At 35.1% G+C, this 19,958-nt stretch overlaps 1 protein-coding gene across 4 annotated transcripts in view; it reads left to right on the top strand.

Moving 5' to 3' along the window:
- The window catches only part of COL11A1 (collagen type XI alpha 1 chain), a 203,138-nt gene that overhangs the window by 74,172 nt on the left and 109,008 nt on the right, over positions 1-19,958 (top strand). For all 4 annotated transcript variants that reach the window (XM_048945451.1, XM_048945453.1, XM_048945452.1 and 1 more), the window contains 2 exons: positions 14,837-15,004; positions 17,906-18,119. In XM_048945451.1, coding sequence (XP_048801408.1) covers positions 14,837-15,004; positions 17,906-18,119 — 382 coding nt within the window. The remainder of the gene's footprint in view (positions 1-14,836; positions 15,005-17,905; positions 18,120-19,958) is intronic.

Here is a 19,958-nt window from a genome sequence, read left to right as displayed (position 1 = left end):
CTGCGCAGGGCTTGATCTGTTACTGAAGTCAGAGTATTTCCACTGGCTACCAAGAGAGAAGAATTTGGCACAATTTCCCTGATTGAGTATGAGGGAGATACTTCAGTGTTGTCTTTTGCCTATTCTACTCTTCCTTAAAGTAGTTTAGAGATAAAATAGGACATAATACCTCACATTTGAAAGTTGGAGAGGGAAACTACTCAGATAGAATAGAATACTGCGGTGGGGAAACAATATGACTAAGTGCAAATGCTGCAAGTTTTGACCAGGGTAAAATATGAGTCATAGCCCTTATAAAATCTATTACATTAAATCCTGTATTCTTCAGTTGTCTTTTCATAAAATGCCACTTTGTAAAGAAATGTAAAGAAAATTTCTTTATGTATTTGTATAAAGTATTAATTATATATCAGCGACTTCTTAAGACAGCAGAATCTTTTCCATTCAGAAAAACCTCAAAAGATTCCTAAAATTCTTGACTTTTTTTCAAGTTGCTTTATTTAACATAGAAAAGAAATGGAAGTATGAGGTGTCATCCACAGAATCGAGAAAGGAGGTGTGACGATCTGCTTATTTCTTCTTTAGAAGGTTTATAGAAATGAGAAGGAGTGGAATGGAAAAGCTAGTGACTCATATTTGGTCAGCTCAGTGCCCACCAGCACTTAAGCAGCTCTTCTTAGAAAATATTTTTGCTTTAGGACTCGCCAAAAGTCAACAGTATTCAGTATTTTAAAAGACATCCTTTGATTTCCTTTCCCCTTCCTCACCTTTTAATACTAAATCTATTGGTAATGTGTTTGGAATGAATAAACTCATTTAGTCAAAATGGCATGGCTTCAACACTATAAATTTTTGTAAGGCTCTGGCATCAATGAACTATTGTGATTCTGATTTAATTTTCATGGGCAAGAAATGAAAAATTAGCCTTTTTATTATTTATAAGCTTTTTCAATCCAGCTCTGAGTGCAAAAAGATTTAAGATTTCTTACTGAAAATGGGACTTTAAAGCTGTATAAAGAAAAGATACTTTCTGTGTGAGTGGCAAGTAGATTGGCTCCTAGTATACCGTAAATGCTTTTTACAGTCATCTTAGGAAGTACAAAGGTTCCTTGTGCTTCCCCTGGACGGGCTTGAAAACTAATGGGAGTTCTAGGTGCAGAAGGATTGGAGAACTGGGTCCACTAGTACTGGCAAAAAGACAGTTTTCTTTGTGGGCTCAGTATTGATATTTAATTGCAATTGCTTAGTAAGTAACCCCGGGAAGATATGGATCTGTTTATTGAATGAAAACTGTTTGCTGTATCTGGTTACTCTAAACCAGTAAAGAAAAGGTGTCCCTAAAGTAGAAAAGGATTAATCTCTTCTCAGAACTGTTACTGATATGACACTTCTAACTGATTCACTTTTAATATTGAAATAGAATGTGAAACACTTTCATCATTTTTTTTTTTTAAATTTCACAGTGAAATAGCTATTTGTGTGTTAATTTTGGTTTAACAAAATGCCATGATCCTTCACAAACAGGAAGCATATAGAGGTTTCTCAGACAAAATATAGACAAAAATGATTAAATCAAAGGGAGATTTGGCTAGATTGTACTAGTGATCCTAGCTGAAGTTTTTTCTGAGTCCCCGGGATCAGCAGGTGAAATGGTCCTCTCTTCCCAGTGTAGAGCAAACGAGACTTGCATGCATATGTCTGTTTTACTATATTATTAACATTTTAAAAATTATTTTTTGGGTAAAATATAAACATCACCAGCAGCCATCTGGTGGAAGAATGACTGGTATTGTGTCGCACATTCTCTAGCGTATGAATCTTTGCATTTAATTTAGAAAAAGACCTCTCAAGAATCTCAGAAAGAACTGTTCAGACTGCAGGCTGTGCAGAAAAAAAGTTGCTGCACATTTCTCAACTTCAGTTTTGTGTGTACCTATTAAATGTAACTGTATTAAGTACATGTAGAGTGGATGCAAACAGTGTTTTTGGCACCAATTATTGGAATATCACTAGAAAACAATAATCTGTGATACAAAATCTTTTTTGGGTGCATGATGTTTTCTTACTGCTTAAAAAAAAAAAAAAAAAAAAAAAAAAAAAAAAAAAAACAAGAAAATGTTGCTGATAAAATTAGAACCTCTGTCAGTAAAGTGTAGCAAAGGGATTGTTACATATTCATTATCGCAGTTGTCTTGCTCAAAGATACTTCATCTCCTCCAAATGTGGCCCTTAATTCCAACAAGGTTGCAGCATAATAACAGAGCAGTGACATTACTGCTGAAGTTACACCTAAAACACACTGGAGCGATTATGTCTCTCCTGGATTTGTCTTATTCAGTGGTGAACAATAGGATTTCCATCTGCCAGCAAGATAAAGAAGTTGCATCTCTTTGTAGAGTTCTCCGCTTCTTTTCAGAAATCCTCCTAGCACTGATTCAGTTATAATTGTTCTGAATATTTGCTGATAATATGGGGGAATAAACTAAGCAGAGCTTGGGTGGAATCTCTAGTACTGCAAGACTGCAAAGTCTCATGTAATGACACAGATTTGCCCTCTGGCTGGACACAGCAGATGGCAGTTGCTTGAAAGGACACTCATGCCTGTTGCAGTGGCTTATAACTGTACTGCTCAGTATTAAATACCAAGTTTACAGACTGTAAATGTAAGGATTAATTGCTGACTGTTATAACAATAGTAATAGAATGTGACAGAACTTAAATTCTTTTTAACACATTATCACACATAAAGGGTTGTAAAAATCTTTGTGAATTCTAAGGCTGGGACTTATGTCAAAGCGTTAATGCAAACAGTATGTGAAGTAGATATTATTTGGCAGAGCTGATACTATGGAAGCAAAGTATTTGCTACAAAGCAAATTGAAAGATGAGTTATAAAGTACGATTAAAAACTGAAGATCCAGATCCTGCTACAAATAACAGCACTAGCAGCCTGCAATTTAAATCAACTGCAGTTATAAGTCGAATTGTTGTCACTTTATGACAGTGTTACCATAGCTTATGCTTTTACTCCATCTGTTTCCTCATCTATGTATCTATTCAAAATATTTTAGTAATCTGAGAGGTTTCAATCAAGCATTCATAGTTTAAAAAAAAAAAAAGAAACAGTCAAAGTTTTACAACCTTGCTTTCTGCTTAAGCAGAACTGCAAGTATCAGTAGGGTACAGAACTGGGACTAGCTTCCTTGGCTTGCTGTCAAATGGGAGATTATGTCTTTGACAACAATGAAAGTATGGTGAATTTCTGAGTTATACGGTTAAAAATCATTTAGTTGTTTCTCTGTGAAATTAAATAAGGTTACTTTGAATATTTTTATTTCGAATATTTTACTTTGAGTATTTGTAAATACTGACTCCAGCTGTTTCTGTTTGTCTTAACACATTCCATTGCTTATAGCTGAAAAATGTACATATGTGTGGTATTTGAAAACTACTGTTTGTCAAGAGATATTTTTGAAGTCTATTAGGATGATTTCTAAATAATTTTAGCAACTTTAGCTTTTGCTTAAGTGGCCTCAGTGTCTTTCATTTTTAATTGCTGAGAGCATACCTTGTCTCTTCCTGTCTACTTTCAAAGAAGGTTTTGCTTTAAGCAATGAAAAGTATAGAAAGCAAAAATGAAATGTCAGCCTCAAAATCTAGGTTATATTCTAGAGCTGTGTAAAATAACAAAACCAAGAAAGAATAATTCTTAATTCTTGCTGAATATTTTAGTTTAAATGAGCCTGCAAGCGTATTCATCAAAGTCATCTGGTGCTTGGACTGCAAGAAAGCACTGCTTGGATTACAGAGACCAGAGCCTGAAGTGAGAACTTAAAAGTGACTGTATTTGAACAACTGGGAAGCTCAGTGAAGCATCTTGGTTAAAATGTGCTTTTGAATTCCTGCCCTTGGGCATTTATTTCAGTATTAATGCTTAACAGATGAAGAACACAGAAAAATAATAATAATTACTTATGCGTATTTAAAAGATACCCATCATGATTGCCCACAGTGACAATAATTAAAATATGCAGTGATAAAAACATGAATGAAAATACTTTCACTGCTTTAGAAATAGCACAAATTTCTAGTAATAGATGTCTCTTGTGCTGTGTCCTACAGTTCAGAAGACTAAGGTCAGCACATCTACATTGTAACACTGCCAGGGAAGACTTTCTTGCAGGTCATTCATTCATCATTCAGAGCATTTGTTGTTATTTATGTTCTAGAACATTTAGGTCTGTCTGGTCAACTAAATTGCTTGCCGTTGTTGACAGAATCAGAAACTGGCCTAATAATCTGGGATAAGGAATGCAAACAGGAAAAGTTATCAGATTTCACAGTAGGAGAACTGCTGAAACAGTTTGACAAATGGTGGCTAGATAAAAACTATGTAGAAGAACTTTGACAAAAGCTGTATTCAAGACTTTAAAAAAACAAACAAAACAAAACAAAAAAATGACTTATCCCTATTTCTGGCCTGAAAGCACTGTTCTGAAAGGTGAGCAGCAGAAAGCAAAGACCAGCCATTCCTTTAAGATTTTTGTTGTTGTTGTTCACAAAAATATTTTCAGTTCTTACATTAATTTAGCTCTTAGCTTCCTAATGAATGCCAGCTGGATACCATAATTGTAGCAGTCCTTAGAGTGAGCACTTATGAAAATTAAAAATTTAAGAAAAGTCACTAACTGTTGTTCATTATACCTTTAATAAGAAACATGGATTCGAAACAGAGGAGCAGCCAGTACCTTCTATTTGAGTTCCTAAATATACACATAGGAATCTAACCATAAGATGTCCTATTTTGAAAATCTTGTCCACAAATATTATAAGAAGTCCTTTCATCAGTACCCACTAAGTATGCATATTTTAGCCTACCAGGCTGTAATAGCTGCTACTCTTTAAATGATCTATCACAGCAAGAAAAAAAAGTGGACTAAACTTTAAAACAACAACAACAACACAATTTAGAATGGAAGATGAATGTTTCGGCACTCTTTAGTTTTGCAGTGGTTCTATTGGAACAGATTACTGGCAGAATGAAACAATTCCATGCAAAAATATGAAGTAATAGTGCTTTAGAAACATTTGTCTTCCTAAATTTCTCAGATAATGCTCTTTTACTGATGCAGATGCACCCCTTTTCTTCTACTCCAGGGTTGTATCTCACCAATTATGAATTACTGATTGTAATTCTTACAGGCTATTTCCGGGATAATTCCTGATAACTCTTCACTTTTGCATTAATTAAAAGAATGGTATTACTGAAGAATAATGGTAGGTCAGGAAGAAAGCCCATAGTGTTTATTATATATGAAAAAGGAAAAGTCATGTTTGCTAATGTTGCTGAAAGCATAGCAAACTGTAGCACACTTAGTTTCCTAAGATGTATCTATAAATAAATAATACTTTCTCTATTTTCCCCATTTAGTCTTATTATTATTTGCATTTACAGTATGTTCACCAGCAAGCATCTTGGAGTGTCTTGTAAATGTAGGTTAAATAGGGAAGGATCATTGTGCCTGGGCTGTCTCATAAAATTAAGAGCCTAAAACTCAGGAGTTATCAGAATAAAATTTAAATATAATAGGATTTCGACCTCTAGTCTTCATTAGGCTCTTGAACAGAAATATATATACTTTTAATTCTAAATGACTCACTGTCTCAACAATTTCTTGTGGGAATTGAGTAGCCAGAAGTTGCCACAACAGTCACTTTCCTGTCAGTCCTTTTAGGCTGATGGCTATCCTTCCTTCTGAAATTACAGAAGCTGATTGTTTCTCTTTACAAACCCTGTCTTCAATAAAAATCTCCTGAACTGTTTGGTCCTTGGTCACCATCACCATTAACTGCAGTTAAAAATTATTTGCTGTACAGTTCTTGGACAGAGAACAGATGTCAGATTTCATGTATCCTACTTAAAAACGTGCAGGGCTATCTTCAATGCTCACTGAAGCTGCTAAGTGGCTTGCAGCCCATTATATTTTGAACAGAAAAAAACTCAAGGTGTGCGACTTTTTTGCTTATAGGGACAATTGTCCATTCTGACTTTCTTAGTTTTCTCTAAAGGGATAATCATATTAACTCAAAAAAAACCTCTTGACAAATAATTTCTTTTCAATGTACACCTGCTCCAAGACTGCTGAGTACCACTGTATGCATCTGTGATAGGATCACTACAGATGTTTAAAATCTTGAGATCTAAGATATGAAATCATAAGAGAAATCCTTGTTTATGATGAACTGCAACGGTTCATGGAACTGACCTACAAACTGCTTCTCAGTAGAAGTTTATGTAGGAAAAGATGGTTATCTTATAACCAATTAGCATATATAAGTTAAAAAGAATTTTGGGGGAATCACTACATAAGTATGCTGAGAATTTATTTTTCTGCAAATAATTTTAGTAACAGAGTGTCCAGGTCATCTTCCATCAAAGAAATTAACCCAACACAGAATTTGTCAATTTGTGACAGCAGCAGACTCAAATTTCCAGTAAGAAGCAGTGAATGGAAGCTGATAAGTATGGGAAGAAACAGGAGCGGAAGTGTTCCTCATGCTTAAGTGAAAATTGATAGAAACACATCAGCTTTTAAAAGAGATTTGGGATGGAAACACATTGTATTTATATGAACCAGTACAATTCTACTTGCAGTGTGTGTTAATTGCTTAACATTAACATACCTAAAATATACATTATTGTCACTCAATAGCTTTATATGTTTTATATACTATGTATTATATTTATGTATTATGTTGCATTGTTTATGATTTTTCTTATATTAATTATTTATATATTATTTAAGTAAGCCTGTGTAGTAAACCTCTTTTTGTTTTGGATCTTTGCTGCAGCTGGTCAGTAGCTAGAAATTGTAATGAAGCATCTGCTGTAAATCAAAATCTTTACTTAACTATTTATTTCTATGGAAACTACCACAAAGAGCACAGTAACTATTTCAATGGGGAAATTCTCATCTACAAAACACTATTTTTCAGTGTAGTCACCACCATTAGCTATGCACTTTCACTGGCAATGGATGTGAGTCTGCATGTTGTACTCAAAAACCTGTACCAATGGAGCTGACACACGTCACCACTGCTGAAATATACCACCCACTGCTTCACTGGGCTCACGTCTGCTGTTTGGTCTCCATAAATGTTCAACAAGCATCAATGAACGTCAATGAGTGCCCATCTCTTAACGTGTAGGAATTCAGTGACGCACCTTTGCTTCATATACACTTGAGTTTCAGACACCATTTTGTCAGACTGCCCCTCTGCTGCCATCTGTCAAGTGGCAACAAAATGTAGAAGGATATAGGTGGGAAGGTTCACCCTTTACTGCCGTACCATCAACATCTGCCCTGATGTTGTGGGCCACCATAATAAAATGAGAGGCATCACTTTCAGATGACTCTTCAGATCACTTTCACCCTCATATATTTATATACAGAATTTGAATGACGGCTGCTGAATCACAAACAATAAATTTTATTACCTATCACTAAGATATTGTTTGCCGTGATCTTAGTTACAGCAAGGGTATTTATTTATAAATTAGGAAAAGATTAAATACCATTCATTTAATTACCACCTGCCATTGCATTTAAAAAAATCCAAATGTTATCTACCAGCTTTGACCATACCAAGGCAAACTGTCTTGACAAATACAACTTGACCCTGTCTTGTGATTCTTGTGCTTTTACCTAGAGTTATGTGGGCACCTATCAGAAGCTTTTCCATAGGTAGACTTGATCATGCTGGGCATTAATACAGTAACTAGGGTAATTCCTTAAACAAGGAGGCTTATATCATATGTTGAATAAATCATCACCACAGACTGTCTATCCATAGTATTTCAGTCTGTCTTTTTGCACAGTTTCTCAGTCTTTCATTCCTCTTATATGATAGTCTATATTATTACCCTTGAGCATCCTCCATGAGCAGTTTCAACCAAAATAAAGGTAGAGTCATATTACCTAAGAGATACTAGCTATGATTATGAGGATGATGCATTTTAGAGTTAATTTCCATTTAGATATTGTGGAATGGAATTAAGTGAAAGCTGTATTTCTAACTATGACAATATAATCAACATGTAGTCTAGTTTTTTAAAGGTTCTGTTCAATCTATGATTTTATATTTTTAAAAGATGTGATTATTAAAGTGTTGAACGTAAAGCACTGCCATAGGATTTAAAGTAAATGTATCATTGTATGCATAGGAAGTCTAGTCTTCAAAATGCTAACAAAAAACCTGCAACAAAAAAATGTATTATGTTTCCCTCATGTAATTCATTATCATAATGTATCCTGACCTTGCAGTATTACACTGTGATCTGGGATCCAGTTTACAGCTAATTAGCCCCACTGAGTTCTAGATGCTCCTTATTCACTTAGCAGGACCAGATCAGAAACCATTTATTATGCTCAGTTACTTGCTGCTTTCCTTTTAATTTTTTAAAAGGGAGATGCCAGCAGAGGTGGATTTTCTTCTTACTTAACATGCTTTTACACATATTTTGGTATAATTTAAACTAGCTTAGAAGTTCTTATGTTTCTGCCAATCTAGTTCTGTCTTGCTCTTTTTTTATTCCACAGGAAGTAAATAGAAACCTTAGGGTGGGGAAAGAAAGCAAAGGAAGCTTAAATATAGTCTATGTCTTACATTTAATATGAACCAAATGTTCTTATCCATACCAGTATAAGTGTGAAAAGTTCACTGGGTGAGTAAAGGTACTTCAGTCATACTGCAGTAATGAAGAACAGAATTAAAAGTTACAAGTGGGTGGCAATCCTGCCCATGGTGGGGGGTGGAATTTGATGGCCCCTTCCAACCCAAGCTGTTCTATGATTCTCTGATGTTATTTCAGGTGCTGAGGTAGTACATAGCTAAAATTTTCTTGTACTTTCACATTTTTGAAAACTATGAAATTATGCTGGAGCTATCTGATTAACAGTATGGTATACTGAAAGATGATAAGACTCTTAGGATCTTAGCTCATACACCTCTCTGTTCTGAAAATGTGATTTCTGAAGTGTGATTCTCCTTAATCATTCCTGAAATCCCAGCACGTATGAACTGTTTTTCTCTGGCTACTATTGCATAGTCTGTTAGTGGCAGTGAAAGCTGCACATCTCTTTTTGACTTTTGTTTTTCAAAATAAGGATAGATACTATTGATATTCTCACTGTAGTATCTAATGAGACGAATGACCACTTGCAGTTGGTACTCCATCATTGGAAACATGAAAGAGTGGAAGCTTGCATTTTGTTTGCAGCCTGATATTCAGGAGAGCTTTGCCTGAGAAGTGCAGGTTCTGCTCTGGAGGAGATAGGCTTCTGTACATAGGCATGTACTGAGGATCTGGCTGGTTCGCCTGCAGGAGGTGGGCTTCAAGCATCAAGCCAGTGTGGCCATAAAGTCACTGCCTGAAGGGACTGACTTTCAGGATCTGGATCCTGTATTTTGACAAACTTATATTGTCCAGTTTTCAAAACTGATACATAAATTCCACAGGGAGAATTAACTGCACCCCAGAGACTGGTGAACAGAGCTTCCTGATTTTGTTTGTTTGTGGTCTATTTCTTTGCAATCTCAAATCTTAGTGCTAAGTCAGAAGGATGCAGAAGTATATCATTAATTTGCAGCTTTCTTCTCATCTGAGAAAACTATTAAGGGACATTAGAGAGTAAAATAAATAAGTTCTTGTGAGTGGCCCTATGTCTGCTAATAAATTAATGGTGTCCCTTATATGCAGGTCTTGGGCTGACACAGTAAAATGGGAGGTATTCCTTTGAGAGCAGCTCTCATACAAATTGTAATCCTAATTTGAGTTTCATACAAACAGGCAAACAGCGTGGCCTTGATACTGTTTCTGGCTGCTTCTTATTGTTTCATCCCAGAAATTATGTGGGAGAAACATGCTAGAGGAGAGATGGTTTACAGGAAGAGATGAAGCTCACAGGTCAGACTGACACTGAGCACTGCAGAACCTTACGAAACTGGCAGAGAGCAATCATGGTCTCTGTTGATAGCTGCTAGACTGTGTTCTTCCCTGAATTTGAGAGTCATCTTTCTACCTCTCTATCCTGGTCTTCTAAGCAGGTCAGTTGTTGGCTATGCAAACATATTTCTCATCCTCCTTTATACTTCAGACAGGATAATTCTAAACAGTTAGAATGTAAGTTCTGCTGTTTTCCAAGACCTGATTATTTTTGGCTGGATTCCCAAATGTGTGAGCTTTGTGACTTATTAAGAGCAACTGCATTTAGTGCTTTCTGTAGAGGTCTTGTGTAGGTGATTTGAATGTGCATGGTGCACTTCTCAAGAATTTTGAGACTAATGCCATATCAGCCTGTCTGTAAATGTAAGGATAAATACAGGTGTTTATGGCTGTTCCAACTACATTTCCATATTTCCATAGTTTCGGTAAATATAAAAAGTGTTGAAATTCACCAGAACAAAATTTCTAGTGTGAGAGTATGTTTGCAGAAATCTAAATATACGACAGCTTGACACAGAAAAAAAGTAGAGGCAAAGTTTTAATACTGAGGCCCTATTTTCAGTGGCACTGGCAGCTATGAGACTTTCAGGCCTGAACTATAAGACAGGTTGCATCCTAATCTGATTTTAAAAATTGCGTACACAAGAATGTTGCAAAAATATTTGAGGAAGAGGCACAAAATCAGAAATCCTGTGTTTGGATGATGGATGAGTGTCAGGAGTTGGATTTGATGATCCTTCTGGATCCTTTTCAACGGGGGATAATTATGATTCTATGAATGAATGCTAAGTAGGTTTCTATGAAAAGCATGCTTTAGTAGAGAAGGATATTAGTATTTATGAATTCCTGTCTGCTTTTTTATTGGAGATGAACTGATTAATCTTTTTTTTTAAAAATTTATATGCCTTTTCTATTTAGAAACCACTGTAAACTGAGTAGTTTTTTGTTTTGGATTTTTTTTTTACTGTTCATGAGCCTTGACTCACAGTTTGGGGAAATAAATATCACCTATAGACTTTTAACAAATGTTCATTTTTGTTATTTAGAATTTGTGGTTTGAACATTGCTCACTTTTATGATTCTCTTTTATGACTGGAAGTTTTTTAGCAGCAGAATCAGCATGAAGTAATGAATAATCTTGTTTAAGGATGAAGACTTTTCTAGCCAGCCTTTGTTCTAAAAAAAATAATGAAGAAAAATAATCTGGTACAAATTATATAAAAGAGCAAAAGAAAAAAGAATGTAGCAGTGGTTGACTTACACTTTCACTGAGTTTTCCAGTGACTGATTTAAATTCACTATAGATACTGCAAAAATAGCCATCAGCTATCGAAAACAATGTGTGTTCCTTCAGTAGCTTTAGAAATATGTTTACCTATAGAAAGAGCTTTATACGTACTAACATCCAGGGAAATAAGGCAGGTTTTTCAGAATTTGCAGACTACTGTAACTTTGCTTTCAAAATTGTTTGAACATATTGAATCTGTAGGACATTTTAAGTAACAGAGTTAGAGTAGGTGTGTACTATAGCATTTATTCAAATTGTATGTAGTATTAGCTTGTAATAAACATTCAAGATTTGTATTTAATAGCATGATCAGATGAAAAATTTAAATGGAATTAAAATAAAAAAGTAAAGCTTATGGGCATTATTTGTGATTATATTTTAAACCAGAAGAAGTTATGTACATTCTGGGCTGATTAAGAAAATCTCAAATCCTGTGTTATTCAAAGTTAGGTTTAACACATAGTTGACTTCATCATATTTGGCAATAGAGGAAATAGAATAATAGAATCATAGAATCACTCAGGTTGGAAAAGACCTTAAAGATCATCAAGTCCAACCATGACCTAACTAAACTACCCTAACAACCCTCCGCTAAATCATGTCCCTGAGCACCACATCCAAAAGGTTTTTAAACACATTCAGGGATGGTTACTCAACCACTTCCCCAAGGAGACTATTCCACTGCTTAAAAACCCTTTCTGTAAAGAAGTTTTTCCTGATCTCCAACCTAAACTTCCCCTGGATGAACTTAATGTCATTTCCCCTCATCCTGTCACCCGTCACCAGTGAGAAGATGCCTCAGTGAGGGAAATAATAGCAAAACTGGCTAGAAATAGTAAGAAAAAAGAATAAAGACAGATTGTCCAAGAGGAACTCTAATTAGAGTACCACCTTGCCTATGTTTTCACACTTTCATTTGTTGCATGAAAGCAATCCTTTAAATAGTTGAATATGCATACACAATGAATTTGAGGGCTTAAGTTAGTATTTATCAACTTATAAAGTGCATACAGAGAGTAAATTAGCAATAGTCAATGCTGCAGTGCATTTCAAGGATATGTAGAAAGGTCGTATTTCCCAAATACATTACTCAGCTTTGATAGTCATGTAAGATTTTGTTTTTCCAGCTGTGGTGGTTATGAGTTTGTCAACAAGAAAGCTGCAGAAAAGTCCTAGTGGAGAAATGACCAGTTAAAATCATGTTTCCATTAAAGTATATGTCTCAGGGAAGCCATTGTCTGTAGGGTGTATGAGAATCAACACCTGATTTTTTCTTCAGCAGAAAACATGTGCAGTAGGCAAACTATATTCTGTCACTGCTTGCTTATTCAGTACTTGGCCCTTTTTCTGAGGTGAACTTCCATTGATTAAAGATTTTATTATTATTATTATTATTATTATTATTTACTTACAGAGTCAGTGGCACAGAGTCTGGTTGGAAACCTATAATTAGCAGTGTTCCCCAATGGTCGGTGCTGGGTCTGGTCTTTTACAAAGCTGGGAGGAGTGGCTGGCAACCAGAAGGACATGCAGGCATTTAACAAGATGTAGACAGACTGGAGAGTTGGGCAGAGAGAAAGCCAATGAGTTTCAACAAGAGAAATAGTAGTCTTGCATCTGGGGAAAAATAACTGCATGCATCAGTACAGGTTAGGGCCTGACCTGGAAAGGAGCTCCGCAGAGAAGGATCTGGTTGTCCTGGTGATCAGCAGGTTGGCCATGAGCCAGCAGTGTGTCCTTGTGGCTAAGAAGGCCAGTGGTATCCTGGGGTACATTAAAAAGAGCATGGTCAGCAGTTTGAGGGAATCGATCCTCTCCCCTCTACTTTGCCCTGGTGAGGACACATCTGGAATGCTGTTTCCAGTTCTGGGCTCCCCAGTTCTAAAGAAGACAGCGGTCTCTTTGAAAAATTTCAGCAGAGGACAACAAAGGATGATAAAGGGCCTGGAGCATATCCCATGTGAGGAAAGGCTGAAAGACCTAGGACCCTTCAGTCTTGGAGAAGGCTGAGAAGCAATCTCATCACTGTTCATAGACTCAAATGCATGGGAGTCAAGTCTGTGGGATTGGACTCTTTTCAGTGGTGAGCAACAGTAGAAGAAAGGAGCAAAAACTGGAACACAGGAAATTCCATATTAAGGCAAGGAATACCTTCTTTACTGTCAGACTGACAGAGCAGTGGAACAGGCTGCCCAGAGAGGTTGTGGAGTCTCCTTCTCTGGAGATGTTCAAGACCTGCCTAGATTTCTACCTGTGCAACCTGCTGGACTCAATTTCCAGAAGTCCCTTCCAGCCCCTACAATTCTGTGATATATTCCAAAACAATTTTGTAACGATCTCAGTGAAATATTAGCTCTGAATTTCTTTGGATCTACAATTTTGAACTGTCAGACAACAAGCATAAATGCATTGTAGTTGGCACCTAAAGACAAGACAATCCATTTGAATTTTGGCTTGAAAATAATGAAACTCCTGAAACTGAAAAACCTCTTGCAACAGTACTGTCTAGGGTAACAGCTCTGTTGAAAGGCTATAGAGCTTCACACAAACAGAAAGCTAAGCATCAATTGCATACCATGACTGTAAATAAGCCTAAAACATACTGACCTGCATAAAAAGGAGTGCAGACAGCAGACTGAGGCACAAAATTTTTCACTTTATTTGATTTAGCACTCATTAGACCATGCCTTGAATTCCCAGTGTAGGAAAGATAATGATAAACTGAAGTGTGTCAAGTAGGTGGCCACCAAGACAGTCAGAGAAGATGGTTGGGTGCCTTTTCTCTTTAAGGGCAGGTTAAGTAGCACAGGTCTTTCTTTTACTAAATTTCTAAGTAAAGATCTGATGAATGGCTTAATTCTGATAAATAGTAGACAAAATAATCCATTCCACTAACTTACTTTCTTTGGACTTCTGACTAAAGATATTCCTTCTGAAAATCAGTTGTTAAATAAAGATTGATCTAAATACATCCATTTTCTGGTGCTATTGTAGGTAGAAGACAAGTAATTCCCTAAACTTTGGCCATTCTATGATTCTGTCTGTGCACTCCTTGCAGTCAAAACAGTTTTCTTTTTCTCTAATTGGAAAAGAGATAAGCTTCTTCCTTATGACATGGCATTTGAGAAAGCATTCATAAGAGTCAAAATATTTCCTAATGTTAGCAACTCTAGATTCAGCTACAAGATTAGTAGCTGAATGCTTCTGAAACTTTTGAAATTAGTTCTAAGTTACTCAATAAAATAATGTGTTATAAATTTAAATCACCAAATTTCCATGCCTTTGGAAAACTGATTTTCAATGAGTCAAGGTATTCATATATCTGATCATAACATTTCTGTTAGATTTGATGAACCTTTACATATTTAAAAATTAATAATCCCGTTAAAAGAGCATTCTGATGTAGGAGTTGTCTGCAGTAAATCAAACCAGGATGCAGTTACTGTTATAATTACACATGTGCTTTTGCAATGAAATGCATTTTCTTAAAGTCTGCAAATGGTGGAGATATAAGATGGTAACTTTCTTTTTTTCTTTGTCAGCTGAACCAGTTGATGTGCTAAAAGTATTAGAATTTCATAATTCACCAGAAGGAGTATCAAGAACAGCAGGATTTTGCACTAACAGAAGAGATTCAAAAGGCTCAGATGTTGCCTACAGAGTTTCAAAAACTGCACAGCTCAGTGCCCCAACAAAGCAATTGTACCCAGGTAAGATTATCAGAAAGCTATTATTTTGTTAAATTATCTTACTGCCTGTCCATTTACAGTATCTAAAAATGCAGCATGTAGTCCATTGTCAATACCACAAAGTAATTCTGTTATCCCTAGAAGTGTGACTGCACACAAATGACAGGATGTGCTCTTAATCCATGGAATGAAGCTGTTTTTATTGGTTTCAGTGATAAAGCTTTTCAAATTCTGCATCACCAGTAGAACAAGTCTGTAAGCCATGTTACCCAGTTTTTCCGTGATTTTATCTGAAGGAAAGCTTATTTGATGGCTTTGGCATGCTTCCTCTAGATTCAGTAGAGCATTTAAAAGCAATTCTTTTTATGCTGGTAGAAATGAGTTGTGATTGGCCATTGCAATAAGTTATTTAAGAGTATCTGAGTATTTGGAGGACTAAACAAGGCTAGTTGTGGACAGCAAGTAATGTGATTCCATCTTCTCTCAAATTTCTCTAAAACGAAATAATCACATTTTGGAAGAAAATAATTGTACGTTGAAGAAGGGCTTTTACTCCATTAGTTTGCTGTCACTCTTCATTTGACCCAAACATATTGAGGAAAACGATTATAAGGATATTAAAAGAAATCCTGAAACATTTAATTTTCCTACTTTGATACATCACATACAGTTTGATTAAGTGCCTCTATGAACACAGTTGTGAGCAAAGAAAATACCTTTTTTCTCTTTTGAAGTTTCAGTCATATAGACATCAGCAAAGATAAAATGGTCAAATATTTATTACTTTCTAGCAATAATGCATTCCTACAGTAATATGGGAAACAACTACAAACAGTTCAAGCATATCTTGCATGTTCGTTTTAATTATCAATTCACTTTTTTTATTTTTGGTAGAAAATCAAAGTAAAATTCACTAGAAAGATAAAATTTGTTAATTTTTAAAACATTTCAACAAAGTTACATGTAGTTAACAGAGCTCACCACTTAAAAGTACTATTCACCAAATGGCACTTGACAATTTACAATGCCTTACTGATATCGGTATGATTGTGTGTAGTTGTTATTTCAAGTAAGTAAGGGTGTCAGAATGGAGATTAGTCTTTCTTTAAAAGGTGCAAAATGATCCATTATACTGAAGAATTGCAGAAGCTGCACTGTGTAATTGTCATCCTTATATTCTGAGCTTTACAATGTGTATCCTTGAAGCCAAGTGCTGTGAGAAAAAAACTTTAAATGTTCATTTAAATACAACTGGACAGATTAAACTGACTTTGACTCATTGATGTTTAAAGGAGTTTAGAACAGCACAGGCACTTTGTGCTGAATGAAAACCTGAGTCTCAGAGAGCTTGGGTTGTCTTGCACTTGCTCATGAATGATATCGTAGCATGAAGAGGTGATCTGGCAGCTTCACTAATAACTGTTCACTTGATTCTTACTTGAATGCCAGAACAAATATTTACCTCATGTTGTTGGCTGACTTGTAAATTTCTATAGCCTTTGACAGCCTTAACTTAAGTATTCCTCTTCTTAATGCTTTCAGTTTATGCATTACAACTTGGATGAGTTTGCTTGATTTCAATGGCTTGTTGCAACATTTTTGTGTGCAAGAAGTAAATAAAAAGCACAGATCACTGATAATGTGAAAAGAAACTACCACAAAACTTTGCTTAATACAAGAAAATGTCATGCTACCTTCTACTTCAGTAAAGAGCCTAGAAACAATTTTTAGGAAGTGATTATGACAATTGCTTCCTTTTAAGTCCTGCAAGACAGACATCCTCTCCCCACCACAAGAAATCCTTCGTTTTCAAAGAATATTCTTATAGATATTTTTGGATGTGTCTGTCCCTTTTTCTTAGCATGAAATTTCTTCATTTCTTTCTTAATGATAGTGAAAAGACAACATGTGAAAACCAAGGTTGAGTTGTGAGATGCCATTTTAGCTAAACAAAATGAGTTGTAATCCATCCTATGCTTGCTTCCATCTAATTCCTATGACTCATCAGAGAGTATAGGTTAGCTTCTAGCTTCTAGGGAACTAATGATAAAAGCTGAGAGCATCAATAAATTCATCATTTAAAAATAGATCTAATAATATTCACCAACCAGAGAACAACAGACACTGATTTCACTGATTGGAAGGCATTGTACAATTGTAAAAGTAACTGTTGAGAATTTTGTCGTACTGATTATTTGTCAGTTATTAAATATCTTTTACAAAAGAGTGTATAAATGACAGGAATGTACATCCAGAAATACCCAAAGATTTTTTTTAGCAATTTTCCTCCAATTTTTTTTGTATTATTTTTTGTATTGTCCAAATAGAACAACATGAATAACCAAGAAATTCAGTAGTTTAGAAGGCTTTGATATCTGTTCCAGTTGAGTGTCCAAAACCTGTATATGCATAAACTTTAACATTCATTTTCTATTAGAAAGTTATTTATTTTTTGCATTTTAAGATGAACAGTGCAGGAATATTACTTATATTCACACAATGTGTGTGCAAAATCTGGAAATATTATGTCACTGCAGTGATAACGGGAACTACTGAACAAAGTAAGAGTCATCTTTAGTTATCTTTCTGATAAAACTCATAAGTTCTTTTGATAGGATATAACCCGAATGAAGAGCACATGCCCAGAATAGATGTACACATCACCTGCCTTAAGCATTTTCTCATCAGTTTTTAAAATCATTTTTAATGATTTAAAAAGTTAAGTTGTACATGTTAATAATTAAAGCAAGACCACAGTTACAAAAGAGAGCAAACATTTTCTTATGGTAGTTTTCTCTATATTCATTTTGGAGAATAAACAAATAAAAAAACAGATTATATATAGGATCCTCTTAGAGAAAAAATAAAATGACCATAGGGTAGTTACAGAATTTGTAACAGTATACTTTGTTCTCTTTGCAGATGGAGATTTTCCAGAAGATTTTTCAATATTGATGACAGTAAAACCTAAAAAGGGCATTCAGTCCTTCCTTCTGTCTGTCTACAATGAACAAGGAATTCAACAAATAGGTGTTGAAGTTGGAAGATCCCCTGTCTTCCTCTTTGAAGACCAAAATGGAAAGCCTGCCCCAGAAGACTATCCTCTTTTCAGAACAGTCAACATTGCTGATGGCAAGTAAGTGCAAAATTTTAAGGTGGAAAAAAAAAAAAAAAAAATCACAGAACATTGTATAATGGTCTTTCCAAATAGGTACTGCAAATAATTAAATAAATTATGAACAATTTCCATATAGTTGAACTGCTGTGGTACAAAATCAGAGGAACTTTGAAACGGAACACAACTCCAGCCTGAAATGGAGTACAGAGCAACCAATAAAACCAAACTTCTCTATTACTATGAATTATGAGGAATTCATAGTGAGGAATTAGTGAGTGAGGAAATAGCCATGGATGGTAAAAGTAAACTAAAGAAGAATCTTGCCGTTTTTTCAGAAGACTGAAATAATAGTCTCACTTTAAGGATCATCTTCTCCATTTGAAGGTGATATGAAAACTGAACGTAAATTGACATGAGAATGCATACTTTTTCCTATCCTGAGCTAAAACAATGGATGAATAAGATCTTTTGATATGCCTGTGTATAAGGAAATTAGGGAAAAGTCAGATGGAGAATTAATTTGAAATGTTGCAAGGATTCACACTTCATCGTTATTAAAGGGAATTAATTTCAAACACTTAATGCATTCTAACTACAGGTGTTAATGCTTTGTACTCTAACTTCCCTTTGAAGACAAGCAGTTGTTTCCAGGAATGCCATTCTAGTGCTTTTTGCATTTGTTATTGTTTCTTTTGAAGACATATATCCTTTCAGAGAATTAATACTTATTGTGCCACAGTTCAAGAAAAGCTGCCAGAAGCATCAGAAATGCACAAGATGGAATATGATTACATCTTTTTGTTTAATTAACAGATTGGTAGAGAAAAGGTGACAAGTAAATTCAACTACAATGATATGTTAGTAAATTAATACAAAGATAAAGGAAATATTTTTGAAAAATAATTATCAATTATTATGACTTGAGTTGCCACACAATGAAATTTTACCATGAAACCTGAACATGGCTCTCAAAATTTCACCTAAAGTCTTTAGAATCTGATAAAAAGAAAAGTCAAAATGAGAATAGTTTGGTACAGTTTTCTGCAGTGGGCATATAAAACTTCTAAGCCAACTGGAGTCAGTCACATAGTGAGCTATTTTTTCCATTCATTCAGCTTTTGCATGCTTTCAAAAATGGACTGAAATTTTCATTCTGATTCAGCTCTTTTAGGAAGGATCTAGGGCAGCCGCCTTCATCTCAAAATGAAATATATTGAAGAAGTGTAAACAGTGTAATATGCCTGAGGATTCGTGGACAGTTTGCTTTTATAATGATAATATTTAACTGCGATCCAGAGCAAACATGAGTGAGCTCTGGCTCACTGATACTGTTTACCAGTCAGATTCCAATAGCCTTGAGGTGTCCCCCTTTGTATACAGCAGCTCATTGTCTAAGTTGTCTCACTGAAACAGACAGCCTCAACACTTTTTGCATCAAAAATGCTTTTTTTTTTTTTCCACATTAAATTATAAAGTGCCTTAATCTTAGATATTTAAATAGTCATAGCAGGGAGACTGACTAATTAATATGCTCTGCCATTCACATGTCATAAAGAACATAGTACAATTGGGCAAATTCTTAAAAATGTACCTATACGTCTTTTAAATACATGTCAGTATTCTGAACTGCTTCACTTTTTTGGTGAAGCTTTATGTAGGGGAAGCTATTTTTGCAGAAATATTGGCAATCATTTCCAGTAGTTGTAGCTGGAAAAACTACTATGTTGGAACAGAAAGGCAAAAGAATGTTATAAAATTTTTGGGATTGATCATCAAGAACAGATAGTAAAATATAGTAGCTAAGAGCTACTCTGAATGAGCCTTTTGCATGAGTCATTTAAGTAATTTAGAAAATCA

Source organism: Lagopus muta, chromosome 5, assembly GCF_023343835.1.
Source record: "Lagopus muta isolate bLagMut1 chromosome 5, bLagMut1 primary, whole genome shotgun sequence".
Classification (NCBI taxonomy): Eukaryota; Metazoa; Chordata; class Aves; order Galliformes; family Phasianidae; genus Lagopus; species Lagopus muta.
The sequence above is the reverse complement of the archived record's forward strand: the minus strand, read 5'-3'. Positions and strand labels throughout refer to the sequence as shown.